Source organism: Lonchura striata, chromosome 8, assembly GCF_046129695.1.
Source record: "Lonchura striata isolate bLonStr1 chromosome 8, bLonStr1.mat, whole genome shotgun sequence".
In the NCBI taxonomy this organism is placed as follows: domain Eukaryota; kingdom Metazoa; phylum Chordata; class Aves; order Passeriformes; family Estrildidae; genus Lonchura; species Lonchura striata.
Genome location: NC_134610.1, coordinates 20,477,803 through 20,493,258, shown reverse-complemented (window position 1 = coordinate 20,493,258; position 15,456 = coordinate 20,477,803). Strand labels below are relative to the sequence as shown.

Sequence of the window (15,456 nt, the reverse complement as noted above, 5' to 3'; positions counted from 1 at the left end):
AAGGCTAAAAAAGCATTTCCTCATCTGCAAAACCTAGTAGTAGGCTCCTCCCTCTACATTTTTTCTCGGGAGATATCCTATAAAGCATAGCATAGGAACATTTCTGGAAATCAGGAGGCTTTACTATCAATGCACTCTGGAAAATTGTGTAGAATTTGGCAGCTGTTTTTTCCAGTGGGAGCTCTACAAGTTGCATTGGATCCCACAGGACAGTGCGGGCTGAAGGATGGATGGGAATAGAGAAGGCAGACCAAGTGTGGGCTTGTACACATGCAGAGCTGGAAAGCATGACATATGAGGTAGATGGGCCATGAAATGAAAGGACAAAGTGTAGCATGTGCCTTAGGAGAAACTCACATGATTTGACACAATCTGAAGAGAAGGAGATTACAAACACAGAGATATTACACCTGAACCAGTAACTATACATTACATAGGTCCAAAGTACAGAAGTAATTAAGCATATCATTAACTGAAACAAAAGTTAATAAATCCTTATTTTTTCAGGAAAGTTAAAAGAACAAAAAAGTAGAAACAAAACCCAAATAAGTGAAAGCATAAAACACACCCAAGCTGTTGTGAAACTTCTGTAATTGTTACCTTTAAGCCCTTTCCAGCCAGAAGCAGGACATGACGGGCCAACTGACAAGCTTGACGAAGCCCTTGAATCTGATCTTCATTCTTAATTTCTATGTCGTCTCCCCAGTCTGGTACAATGCCTGTCGTCACATAGTCTGGCTTCTTTATGTGCTTGGAGAAAAAGGATTGAAAATGAAGATCAGAAAACTGAGCATGACAATGGGATCATTTTCTCAGATATTGCCTCCTGCTTCATGGCAGTTTGCCCTTTCTGTCGTAGTATCGACCTTCCTAAGCCATCAGGGCAAACCCTCAAGGCTGCCTCAGTATTTCTTCCACTGCCCTTTTGAACTTAACATTGCCTGTTACTACTGACTTACACAGTCTGTTAGCCTTCCAGTGCTGAAATCCCAGATACTGCAGCTGACTTCCAGCACAGACCATCTCAAGTTAAGAAACTGTGAGAAAGACTTTAAAACCCTTCATTTTCTTTTTCAAAGAGGGGCATTTTCTACAAAAGGCATCTAATCACTGGAAGTGATGGGACAAACATAAAGTATTAGTCTCAAAATTAAACCTGATCAAATTCTGTGTTTCTCATTCAGACAAAACTATTGAAAAATCCAAGAGATTACTTTTTGACTAACCTTAGGATTTAACTGATTTTAATTTAGAGGCTTTTACACATTAATCTAGTTTGTATGCTTTGTCTAAATTTGTCCATCTACATTACATAAAGGTATCCCAATTTGCTACGTCAAGGGAAGTGTAATAAACTTAATTTTTTCGACACAAGAACTTCTCAGCCCTTGTATGAAGTGAAATTTAATATCTGATTTTTAAAAATCCACAACAAATTAACAACATTTATAAACATGAAAGCTAATAAGAACAGTAATATCTTGCACAGAGTTGGAAATGCACTTTCTCTCAGAGGGTCCTGGGCTGTGTCACTGGCTGTGGAAGAATCCCTTTGCCCATGACAGCCAGGCTAATTTTCTGTCATGCTGGCCACAGGGTGAGTTTTGCACTGACTTCACAAAATACAGAGTCAAGCTGGCAGGCAGAAGACAAAGTAGGCATTTTGGCTGTACACAAAACAACCATACAACAACAGGGTGTAGGAGTAACAAAGACTGGAGCAATGGACGAACTCTATTGGGACTTTAAATAGGAAGACTACTGTTACTGTTACAGGTATTTTATGTCTAATCTGATAAAAACTATTAAATTCTCTTCAGCAAACTTATGTCAACAGAATTTGAGATCCCCTTTCTTTAAAATTAATGCCATAACAACCATAACAACATCCTATTGCAGTAGTTTGGGCCTTAGTAAAAAAACACCCAACCAAAGCAATGCCATTTGTTAGATTAGCAACTCCATACACAGCATCACCCTTGCCTTCCCCTTGGAGGGCACTTACCTATTAACTGAGACATGATCCTTCTGACCTCTAAGAACTGTGAAGGGAGAAGCCCAAAGCAGAGTACATACAAATGTCCACGTGGACAGTTTCACACCAACATCTTAAAAACCACTGTTATTTCAATGTGATTTCTGCCATATTCTGAATAAAAGTAAAAACTCTGCCCTTAACTTTTCAGAATTCAGAGATGTGGACTGATTTTTAGATGTCTGAAAACTCTGATCTGGGAAGACAACTTTTCATTATGACAATATATTTCTTCCTCTTTATTCTAAAAGAGGCATCTAAACACAGAAATAAAGTTTTAAAATTATATGATTTTAAGTTTTTGAAAATATTTAGAGCATGTGACCCTATGTTCTCCCTGCACACAGAACTTCCACAGCCTCTTAGTGCTAAGAGCCCTACTTCCATCATTCTTATCTGTTTTCCTATCTAAAACATTTTAGTATATCTGGCCCATGGAAATGCTCTATATTTGGCATAAGAAATCTACATTAAAATGTAAATCAAAACTGTAAAAAGTACTAATGCACATCCTGTGAAGCACTGTTTAGAAAGGGTACTTTCATTTCTTTTGGCTAAAGGGAAGATACTAAACAGTTAATCTGTATGCTGTAATTAAAGGGGAAAAAAAGAAAAGGAAAAAAAGGAAACAAGAAATGGAACACATGTTAAATTTGCATTTGCATCAAAAGTCCCTTTTGGCTTTAAAGTAAATAAAACCAAAAATATATCTTGCAAGGAATACGAACACTCAGGCACAAAAAAGACAAGTTTAAAACATGCAGCAGGGTTGTGGGACAGCTACCAGCAGGTATTGTATGTTCTCTTTCTGACATAACCAAATAATAAAACCATCAGCAAAATATAAGCATTTTTATAATTAACTTGCTAGAGATTTATATAGAAGGGGACTCCGATGATCATGAATGATTCCTGCTGACTTCTGCTAAGACAGTCTACCATTGCTCCAAACAAGAATCTGGACCCAGAGTTGCTGACAGATGATTATAATGCTCACATTTATTCTACTATAACTAAACAAGCCCCAGGTTTGAACTCCCTCATAACTAAATACATCACTGTGTTTAACATGGAAGACAGCTGGCCATCAGCTCTCCTATTTCAAATACCAGACCAAGCAACAGGACAGTGATCCACCCCCAGCTGTTGGACAACAAATACACTTGATCATGAGTGCAATCAAACTCTATGCTGGCTGAAAAACAGATTAGGTAACAGAAATTGCAGTACCTTAGGAACTTGGTGAGCTGGAGAAACCATGGCTGGCCAAACTATATTATAAGCAGCATTCCTTTGTCCTTGAAAGAAGAAACATCTTTGCTGATGATTGCTTAAGTGGCTTTGCAGGTAGTTATGATTACACAAAGAAAAGATTATGTGGCAGCCAGTCACAGAACCTGTTAACAGATAAATTAAAAAATATTAACTTTTTTTTTCTACTTCCACATTACAAAATGGAAAGTATGCAAAAAGAAGGGCATAATGTAAAACAAAACACAGAACTCATGTAGTTGCTGAGGATAATTCAAATCTTGTACTGTTTAAGAAAGAGCAGAAAGAATGAGAAGAAATGAGAACAAAAAAACTTCCCAAACAATACTTTGAAGCTTTATAAAATATCAAATCTGTTTTCGTTCAATGCAATAAAAAGCAGGGTGGGTAAATTCCCCAGTATTTACAGACAGGAGTGATGCTCTAACTGGCCTCTGCTTGGAACAATCTGCATGGCTGTACTGTTCAAGACTTGGCAAAGCTGTTAATAAGACATAATAGCAAGAAAAGAGAAGACCAAAAAAGAGAAGATTTAATGTTACTTCATACAATATTTTCAGCTGTATTTTTGCAGAACTGGTCACAGATTTGAGCATAACAAGGGTAATGTTGCTCTTTGTCTTGTTGCTCAAGACACAAAGAATAGTTCATTTTGTTCAGGGGGCAACAGAAGAAATTTTGGAAGATATTTTTAATCTTGGTTAGAAGTAATTGAAGGGATTAAAAGTGCAATTTATTTGGCGTATTTGAATCAGATTTCCATTTAATTCTCATGGGAATTTGGGACGAAAGTTTCATAGCTCAAACTTAGTTGTTGGGCAATGACACATTTTGCCCCTGCAAAAAAGGAAAAAAAGGGAAAAAAATTAAAAGGGAAAAAAGGAAAAGAAAGGACAGTTGAAGCCCAAAGGCTCTCAGAGACATCAAAACCAAAATAATGCACCACAAAAGACAATGCTAGCAAAACCAGGAAATCCAAAAGGATTATTGAAACTGCCCAATTACATTACAATTACACACAGTGTGTATTTCCACTACTCAAATGTTCTACAATATAAACAGTTTTTTTTTTTCTGAAACATAAGTTTAACATAACAGTTGATCTGCTTCTGAAAAATGTCATTATGTATACAAATACAAGAGCAATCTTTTGGCAAGTAATCTATATGAATAATTATTCTTCAGTAAAAAGATTTTGTTTGAACACTAGTAACTAAACATTTTTATATCACAGAAATAAAAAATTTAATCTACTGCATATTTTCTAACTATGTAAAAATGTTTATTTCCATAAGAGTTTCTTTCACACCTTGCCAGTTTTTTATTCTGTTGTACCTTCCTTCCTTTCCTTTGGATGGTTTATCCTGTTCACATGCAGAAATGATCCTTCCACATATGCAATCTTTCAAAGACAGCCCTTTTACTCCATGACATACAGAAGATTTGAGTTATGCACTGTTTTGGAGCCCCAAACCCAGACTGAAATTGTTGCATCAGGTTTGCATTAGAAATGTTTCCGACTGTCTCTTTGCACTGGCCAGGGTTTACATTTAGGTACCAATATCTGAAAAGTTAAAACTTAGGTGTAGAAACTTTTACTCAAGCCAATTTTTACTGGTTTGGTTTGTTTTGGTTTGGGTTTTTTTTTTTTGTGGTGGTGGATTTTTTGCTTGTTTGTTTTGTTTGGGTTTTTAGCTTGGTGGGTTTGCTTGTTTGTTTGACTTGTTGATAATAAGAAAGTGAAGCTGAAGGGTGAGGTTCACCTCAAGCTCTCAGTATAGTCTAAATACCCAATGGAAGCTGCCTGCTTCAAAACAGAAGAAAGTGTCTCCAAGGAAGTGGAGCTGCCCAGTTAACAGAGGGCTGGATTGATTTGTCAGCCTATTAACTAAAATTTAAACAGCAGACTCATAATCTACCTTCCTATGGTCTCTTTCACAAGAAAAAAAAATCATTGTCCAATTAACAAAAACCACCCAAATATATAAAAAATCCCAGAAGGGGTCACCTAAACTGCAACTGTAAGCACATCCAAAGAACCCAAAGCATCCTACAAACTCCCTGTCTGGTTTGTACTCATTTCTGGAATTTGGAAGCATAGAATCTGCTGAGGCAGCAACTTTTGGGCCATTAGAAGTAGCAATCACTCTGACAGTGTAAGCCAAGTTGCATCTTTTACAAAGTGCAGTTGAAGCACCTTGCTTTTAGCACAGCTAAAGGTATCGAAATCCCACACTCACTGATGTGGTTGGCTAAAGTCCACATGGACATCAATATCTGACCATGTATTTCAAATGCTCTCCTTGATGGCCAGAATGCTCCCCGGGCACCTTGTCTATTGTGTCACAATTTAATTGGGGAAGACAAGGCACAAGTGTGCCTGTCAATTACTCCCAGTGCGCTCCCTCAAATATACACTCTTAAATACATTAAACCATATTCATGGGTGCATGCCTATCGACTAGCTCACATTCAGAAGGGATTCTTTTCTATTCAGAATAAATTTTTTACCTCTATTCTCCCAAAGATACACTGCAAGTGTTGTCACAAAATAACAGGATAATAAGGTACTGTAGCCTGTTGTTATTCTACTAACTACTCATTATAAACCAGATGCATGCAAAACTATCTACTACTTGAACAGATGAAATGAGACAAGCAAATAACTATCACCATTCTAAAATACAATTCCTAAATTCTATTACAAGAATTATAAACACGGGACAACTAAACCTTTATTTGAAATATAAAAAAATCATAAGAGAAAACATTTTCCTACAAAGTAAAAATAAAATTAAATAAAATGGCATTAAAATACAATGAAGTTACTGGTCTGTAATGAAAATCTGGACTCCATCCACACACTTCCTTCCTTAAGAAGGCCTTCTAATGCCTCCACAGCGCCTTTTATTTTTCAGGCTCCTGTAGTCCCAGCTAATTTGATATAGCAACATCATCAATCACCTGAGACAGGAACAACTGTCTGTATTCTCCAAGTCCGGCTCAGAGATTCCCTTCTTCCTACCCCTTACACCCATCAAAGCTTTTCTCAGTGCCTTTATTTACTTCTGCAACACCTTTTGTTAAGCTTTTTGTGTATACTAATTACTGCAAGACAGTTCATACATGTGGCATTTGTGCATCTTCCAGCAGAAACTGCAGCCACTGGAGAGCATGGCATGTGAAGCTGGGTAGGCTGGCAGCAGACCAGCACAACCAGGAGATAAAGTTGACCCTTTACGTGTTCATTCCGTACCCCAACAGCAAGGCTGCGTCACCTGGCACAGCAATAGCGTGTTTACCATCAGCTGCACTGAGGAGAGCCAGCAGCAGCTCGGATGCGCCGCGCACAGAACACGACTGCCAACCGCTCGTGAGCCGCCAGTGAATGCCACTGTGCCATCCGGGGCACGCGCGTCCCGCCGGAGCCGCTGCGTTCCCCAGCGCACCTCCCACACCTGCATTCACAGGACACATCTGCACTGTGAGCTCTTCTGAACTACCACGAGTTTATCTTGTGCAAAATGACATTTCTTTGCTTTTAAATGAGTCAGGCAGAGTGGCTGAATATGGCATTCAAGAATTATGATGGGTGGGAGCATTTTTAAGTGACTGATTTTGCAGCACAGTGTGCCCTATATTTATTAGCCTTTTACTCTAGGGCTATTTTAATTGTTATCTGTTCATGCATGTTACACTATATAATGAAATGCTCTCATTTCACTCCTAGAGTGGAGAGTTTTTTATGTGTATCTCTATTAATGACCCTTAATTAAGTTGATTTTAGTAATTTAAATGTGATTTTCCTCTGGTCAAGAAGTATTTTTAACGGGAGATGTTGAAAATGAACTCTCACATAAGCCCTTTTCTAACGCTTCCTGTTTAACAGTTAGAGCAATTTATCAAGCTATGTTTCCAATGAATGAAGTGTGGGGTATTTGGGCAAAAAACTGCTACTTTACATGATTCATTAAATGTGATTGTTAGCAACAATTTTTTTTTTGTATTTATTCACGAAAGATTTCAATTTTCCAAGCAATTAACAAAAATATTACCAATGGATAAACTTCATGACAGTTCTGAGCTACAATAAATACAAGAGTGCATCTTAAAAAGAGACAAGAAATAAATTAACATATTTTAAAATAATTTTGTCATAGTATCAACAGAAGCAGAGTACCAAAATTACTTAGAATTACAAGAATTAACATTCAAAACTATGTAGGAAATAAAATCAACTCGCTCTTGATAAAGTTACCAATATCAAAAGCATTCTTCTGACAAATCTTTTCAGTTATGTGACTTAATCTTTCTTTTTAAACTGAAAAAAAGAATGACTGGAGATTTTCTTAATATATATTAATTTGGAGGTAAAACACTAGAGATCTTTCATTTGGCTTGTCAGATAATTTTAATACTCTAGCATAATTTAGGTTATTGTGCAAAAACTAATTTGAAACTTTTGAGGATTAAAGCTTAAAATGAGGTATTAAAAATCACTAAGGGGAACAATATGAGAAATCCAGTCAATGCAACTAGGTAAGAACACATAGCTTCTTACTGCTAATTACAAATGTTTCCATTTTTCAATCCAAAATAATGGCTGTGGTTTTAAAGACCTTTATTTGTAATTGTAACTCTAACTGTCTAATAAAACACTGACTTTGTAACCTCCCTGTTGCAAAGGTATGTCCAAGCTTCAAAAATAGGATGGGAAAGATTAAAGGTTCTTTCCAGCTCTGTGTAACCTGTGTAGCAGAAGACCAGCTCACATTTCACATGCAATAACCTGCGCATTTGCTAAAAAAAAGAAAAAGAAAGAAAAAAGGAAAAAACCTCCAAGAACAACATAGGGAAATGCCTGAGGCAGAAGTTGAAACTGATTGGGCAAAGTAGAAGGACAAGAGCCCTTGAAATTAAACAAAAGCAAATTCATTCTGTTGACAGATGTTGATTACATCAAAGCCATGAAAGAACATTTTTTTGTTTCTCTTTTTTTTTTTTTTTGTTTTTTTGCAACTAATACCTCCACATTTTCTGTACATTATGGATATAACGTATCTTAATCAACATAATCCAACACATGATAATTCTCAAATTTGGTAAAATTATATTATAAGAAGGTCTTAATGACAGGCTTCTCCAAACAAGAGTGTATTCACATGGTCATGTCTGCATACCCGTGCTGGTCACGCCATCATCAGCCCCTTACTTCCAGGGGTTAACTGCTCTGGCAGCCAAATAAAATACAGAGAGCACTGTGTAATTATGGAGACAGTCAAAGGGCAGACTCTATTTTGAAATCTATTTGCACAGACAAGGTCTTCCAATTTCGCTTACAGGAAACAAGCTGGTAAAGGGGGTCTCCTCCTCTCCAGATGCTTTCCACACGTTTTTCCCACATCAGGAAATTGTGGACATGGACACCATGCAGGACTGTTTCCTGGATTGCAGAACTATGTCATTACAAGGAGAAGAGCAAGTCTGTGCTTGTGAGAAATATTTCCTCCTAATTGGATGTATTAAGGGAAAGCAAAACCCATAAGGACTACTGAAAATGTGACTAGCAGCAATTTGTAAACAGGACGCAGCCACATCTGTCACGATGGTACTGGAAAAAAGAAAGCAGAAATGAAAGGGTAAAAACACTCTGTTTTTAATAGCATGACTGGGGAAATGAAATATTCATCAGGATAGATGTGACTTCAGTTACAGCAGCAACACATTGGTGAAAACTTCAACAACAGCATGCTTATGACCCTACCCTGATAAACCGAAACACAGGCCAGTACCTTGTAAACATTATATTCTAATTGGGATTGTTTTATTTAATTTTTCTGGAAATTAACACCAGAATTTGTTTCGTTAATACAGGCATTAACAGAACTGTTCTTGTTACTCTCCTAAGAGGCAATGAAGCATAGCAATGGTTGAACGGCGACTGACTCCAAGGGAGAAGAGTCAGCCCCTCTGCCAGCATCACTGTGACTCCCCCATGTCACTGAAAAAAGTTTCTTTCAGCCCTCAGTTATGCTCCTTGCTATCTACAATTCTGCCCTTCCTTCATGCAGAGTGGAACTGGGCAATTTGTTGGCTATATGCCAATATAAATGAGTTTGTAAATTTATAAACTACATAGAAACACATTCTTGTTTTGCTTTACTTACTATGATTTAGTCTAGACTAACAGATTAAAATGATGAATCAGTGCCTTCTGGAATAGTGCTGTGCTTCTAATTCATTATTCAGTCAAACTTAGGGCCAACAAAATAGCTGTTCTGCAAGTTGGTAAACTGGGAAACCACAGAAAATCAGAACCCCTTCTATTTACAGGAAGGATGACAGCCTAAGGGTACTTCATCCCAATAATAACAACATTCAAGCACCGGTGCCCAGGTCATGACAAGCCATGACCCTCCCAATAGCTCCTTCAGGAAGCTGGCTTGATGCCACCTTTTATCAGCAGCAACTGACAGTGCAACTTTAACAAACAAGAAGAAAAAATTAGTATTGTATCTTTAAAATCTCTTTTGACCAGTTAAGCAGTTACAGAATATATACACACACAGAGTCACAACAAGGCAGTATGAGAAATAAATTAACTGAGTAAAATTCTGGTATCATTAAACAGTATTTCCCCCTTTTATTATAAGACTTAAAAAATACAGCATACAATCTAACTACAGCTGAGTAATATTCATTACTATATCAAAGGAAATGAATTGTCTATTACAGAACATGGGATCAAACTGTACAGACACTGGGAACAGAGCATCGCAGTCTTCCAACACAGCCTTCCATCCCACTGTCATTTCTACTACATTTTCTCTATCTGACAGAAGAACGCAATAAGAAAATAAAAAGACAGTGTTGACTAAAGCAGTATCACTGCAGAATGAGATAAGTCCAGTATAAAAGCTGCACAAAGCAATATTAAGGGTTTCAATCACAGTTACTGTCAAGGGAATTTAGGCTCCAGATAACAGCATCTGGCAAGTTTCAACTTCTCTGACTAGCAGGAGAAACATTCCTCTTGTGTTACTGCATTCCTTTATTGAGTAAATTAATTTATCATAAAATGAATAAATTAGAATGAGAAACATATCTGTTCAGGCTTCCATATTTAAATACATTTTCCAAGCACTTCCTATTTATATTTAGATTTTTAAAATATCAGAGAAACTACTTTTGCTTGAAAGACTGCTTTTTTTTTCTTTTGATTTTGTAGGGTAGAAACAACTATTGGAACAAGTTAGTTTAAAAAATAGCACTTGTTTCAGATTAAAAAAAAAAAAAAAAGCCATTCAAATAGTCCTTATATGCAGCACAATACCAAATCTTGTTGTTTGTATGCACCCACCCACAGCTCTAACATTCACTGAATCCTACCGGGTTAAAATCTTTTCAGATGCTCTGTGAAACAACTGTTTTTCAACTGGTATGTTTATGTCCTATATACATGCCTGACACAATATTAAATGTTACTTTAACCTCTAAAATTTCCACCTGAAATTGAAAAAGTATGTCTGGATCACCACAAAATCCATTTCCTACCCTTTCAGTAAGCAAGCACCATTGCTGAAATAGCAGCAATCTTTGCGTAGGAAATTTAGGAATACTCCTGAACATTGTATCAGGATGCTCTGTGCAGCTTGACACATGGGAAGAGAACAGGCAGTCAGTCTTCTTCCTGCAGTAAGTATTTTCCATACACCTACAGCCAAATCTCTAAGGACACAAGATCATCTCTGAATCAGTCTTATCTCAAAATTAAGGAAAAAAGTGCACGTGGACAACAACTTTGGGATGAATACCTTCATAACATAAGATTACATAACTACTCATTCAGTACAATTGATGGCTAGTAGTATTTCTTGCATTTAGTTAAAAGTTGTTAATTACTTGTATTGTCCTGTTTTCACATGAAAACACAAGTTATGCCAGGGCAGTAAGTCTTTACTGAGAAAACACGTACGTGTCCTTTGCTAGAGTGATAAGTTTAAGGCTCGGGAATTACATCCTATAATCCAGATTTCAAAATATATAAGCAGAGAGGTCTCAGAGTTCACAGCTTTTTCTGCTAAACTGCTATGGCAGTGGTAGAAATAAGCTCTTATTTTTATTTTAAAAAATTGCTTTGCACAATAAGATGTTCTAATCAAGAGCTTGCTGCAGATAACTTGTAGCATCCTGATTAAACCATTTATTTTTAAACCTGTCAGTCATTACCCTGTGCTATTAATGCATAACTTGGAAGCTTGTTCATAAATATGTGACATTTGGGTCACTGAGTGAATTATAATGATAGAATTATGGATAAAATTTGTAAGAGTACAGTATAATGTTTGGGAGATGCTTTAAATGTTTTTTAAACACCTTTCACTTATCTCCTTGCTTAACATCGTAACAACAAAGACCTCTTTTTAGCATAAAAATCCCTGTTTCTCAAACAGTGATACAGGAAGAAGTTGTTTACATTTTCAGAAGTACCAACATACATCACTTATGACAAAAAAACCAAGCACTCCATAAGAAATGCTCAATCACTGTCAATCATACACGCTAAAATATACATAAACCAATGCATGTGGTATGAACTGTATTAGATTCAAACTGAACACAGAATTACAACTATAACAAACAAAACCCAAATAATTACTAGTGACTCACAGGCCTATTTACACATCTCACCAAACTATTGGAAAGGTAGGTAACCATAGAAACCTGTCAGCCTAAATTCAGCACTTCAAAATTTGTATTTAGTTTAAAATGCTGACAATTCTGTTTCTATTTGACAAAATTCATATTTTTAAAGCCTTCAGTTTTTGACTTGGTACTTAAATAAATGCTTAAAATTATTTCATCTGTTGGTTACTAATAATCTGCCTTTTTATTTGATTTTACCCAAGTAAAAATTGCTTGCTTGCTCTCAGTAATATAAAATGTTAATATATTTTAATATTGCACATTAATTTCTAAGATTTCTTTAATGACTGAAATTAAATAACAATATAAAACAAACACTTCTGCACTTACTATCAAATGCTTTACGTATGGACTTTTTAAAGCTGCACACTAGCAGAAAAAAGAAATTACTGAAATTAACTGTTAAAGCTGAAATGCTAATAGCCTTTTCAACTTATAGCTCTTTTTCACTGACAATTGCAATTTGCATGGCTTAAAATTTAATACTATCATTAGTACTAATGTCCTGTATTTTACTTCATAATCTAAATGAGCAAAATATTATTTTTGTAGTTCACTGGCTCTTATACTTAGGTTGTAATGTTCAGTGTGTATTTCATTATGTAGATGAGCAATGGAAGTTGTCTAACATGATTTAAATGGGTCAACAGTATTTTCCTATTCACATTAATCATCCAGACAGCCACGCACACAAAAAAACAGCCTTGAAAACGAACCTAGGAAATCCCTTTTTATCACTGACTCTTTCCACCGCTCCAACAAGAGCAAGCACATGCTGCAGGAGACGGGAGCCTCGGGAGCTGGGGAGCCCAGGCTGGGCACTGCTCCTGCCAGAGCGCAGCTCCCGCCGCTGCCGGCCCCGTGCCAAGAATGATTCTGGTCCTGCCACGTTCAATGGGAGCCGTGTGTTGACAAACTGAGCAAATCTGAATCGGCAAAATTCATTCTTGGCACGGGGACACACAACTGTGCTGAAAGCAAAGGCGCGCTGCCCGCTCCGCAGCACTGGCAGCCGGCTTCTTCTGGCGCAAACACGCTTGTCAGAGCTCCCGCTGAAGTCAAAGGACAGGATGAGGCCGTTCATTGCCAATTGTTTATAAAACACATCAAAATTAAGGTTTCTATTCTCAAGCCATGTAACTACCATCTACGGCCCACTTCATATATGGCATATGGCAAATAAAATGGCAATTTATAAATAACATAGCCCTTCTGTAGAAAGGGAAGCTGTTCTAATAAACGATAAAGGGGAAGAGCGTAAGTGTAAAACAGGCAGAAAGTAACAGAATTATTGTGTACCAAACATTCAGACTAATTTATTCCAAAAAAGTAGTATTAAGTTAAAACAAAAAAAGCCCCGACAAAACAAACGAACAAAAACCTCATTTCTGAACTATCTTCACCAGGCTATTCACTAATGTACAGTTTATTGGACTATTCTACTATCTGATTTTCTAAGCTAGACAGAGTAAGCAAGGACTCCTTGCAAGAATTTATGTCCCAAACACCTTTTTCTAGACTGAAAAGGGTTTACAGTCTTTTCTGCACAGACAGTAAATCCGAAGGAAGAAATAAATGTTTTGCTCTCCACAAGATGAAGATAATCTAACTTGCCAGCAAGATATGACAGGCAATTCTCCTGGGCATGTTTAGCTACCTTGTCTGCAAAACTGGGTAGTAATGTATGAAATTCTCTATAGGGACATCCATTTAATAAATTACTAATCTGTAAACTCAACTCAGAACTTCTAGATTCAGTCAGTTACATACTAATAATCCTGCTGCATGTTTTTTTGAGAAACGTGATGACTTCACATGGAGAATGTGAAGTCTATCTCAATCTATATGCATTTCAATATACTATTGGAAAGTGATGGGACTGTGAATTTGAGTCTTACAGCCCTGGCCACAACTTCATAAATGTCAAGGCTCCTGATCTGTATTCAGTAGGCAAAGAGCTACAATAAAGTTGATTCTAATGCAGCTGTTCCCCTGGTAATGGCACAGTCATTGGAAACTTTATGCCCATGCCTGGCCCATTCTTGCTCATCCTGAAGTGGTTGGTAGTCCATTGTCACTGCTTGTCACACCAGAGGAGACATGAGAGAATTGCTGCCTTTCCCCAGACACCCCAGCAGATTATTTTCATCTGGTTGAATTTTCAGCAGCCAACACCCCACCAACCTGTTTGCAACACCCATCTGGCTTCCCCAGCTGGGGATACTGTTGCAGAAATCTCTGCTGAAGTCTTTCCATCAGCTACCTCACTCTATACCTGATTTTGTGAAGCAGCTTTTACAGAAGAGTTATTTGGACAAAACAGCCTCCAAATGAACAAAAACAAGACTGTCTTTATCAAGGAGATTTTAGAAAAAGCCACTTCTGCAGTCCTTGGTTTGCTCTGCAATTACATTCTTGCCAGAAAACATGTATTAGTTAAGGAGAGTATTCTACAACTCAACAACACTCTTAGATGATATAATGATACTAGTCAGAAAGCTGCTGGGACAATTATATCAGCAAAATAATTCTTGCTGGTTCAACTTGATTTTTTTGGAGCAAGCTTTTGATTTAAGCTTTCCTAGAAGAGAACTATTCTCATGAGATGAGCTTCTGCTGATCTAGCAGGGTGTGTTAGAACATGAATAAATCTTTATAAACCCAGACAAGACCCACTACTGTATTCACTTCTTTAAAGAACACCCATTTCTACCATGACTCATAGAATTACATTAATAATAATCAGTGCAGAACAACCAGAAATGGCTTGGAGAGGTCAGACCTGCCTAGCCACCTCACAGGTGTTACTTCAAAAAGGACATGGCAATGACATTAAGCCTTGTCATCACCTACCATTTCATCCACAAGGCACGAGTGTGACTTGATGTGCAGATCTGCACAAATGGCTACAGGCAACACTTCCTCTCAGTGTCTTTGTGAGATGTCTATCCACTTTGTCCAGTGGAAAAGGACCTCAACTCAACAGTTCTAGATGAGTTTACAAGCACACTCAATAGCTGAGAAGTCAAGAAGAATACAAGCAGATCTGCAGTTACTGCATAATTTCTTATATAAAGAATCTCCATTTTACATGGAGAGAAGCTAGGACTTTACTGTTGCTTCTGCTCAACTCCATCTTCACCTGTGTCTATCAGCAAATCTGAGACTAAACAGCTGGAATTTATATGAGAAACAAACTTGCCATTTTCTTTCAATGTTATGCCACATCTGTTGACTTTCTTTTATAAAAAAATACATAAGGCAGGATATAATTTAAATTTATGTACAAAAAAGCATAAAACAGATAATCTGAGAAGTGTACAAATTTCTACACAGAGCATCTTATATGCTGCAAGTATTCGTGTATAAATTTACTAATGCATGTTCTTACTGCAATAGTTCCTCACGGTTCAAAATAAGCTTGATCTAAAATGAAACATAAC

The 15,456-nt window shown here is 37.0% G+C and overlaps 1 protein-coding gene across 1 annotated transcript in view; it reads right to left on the bottom strand.

Annotated features, from left to right (window-relative positions):
* METAP1D (methionyl aminopeptidase type 1D, mitochondrial) overlaps positions 1-15,456 on the bottom strand; it is a 42,964-nt gene that overhangs the window by 18,210 nt on the left and 9,298 nt on the right. The window contains exons 2-3 of the mRNA XM_021552369.3: positions 3,266-3,432; positions 601-750 (exon numbers count right to left, since the gene is read on the bottom strand). Coding sequence (XP_021408044.2) covers positions 601-750; positions 3,266-3,432 — 317 coding nt within the window. The remainder of the gene's footprint in view (positions 1-600; positions 751-3,265; positions 3,433-15,456) is intronic.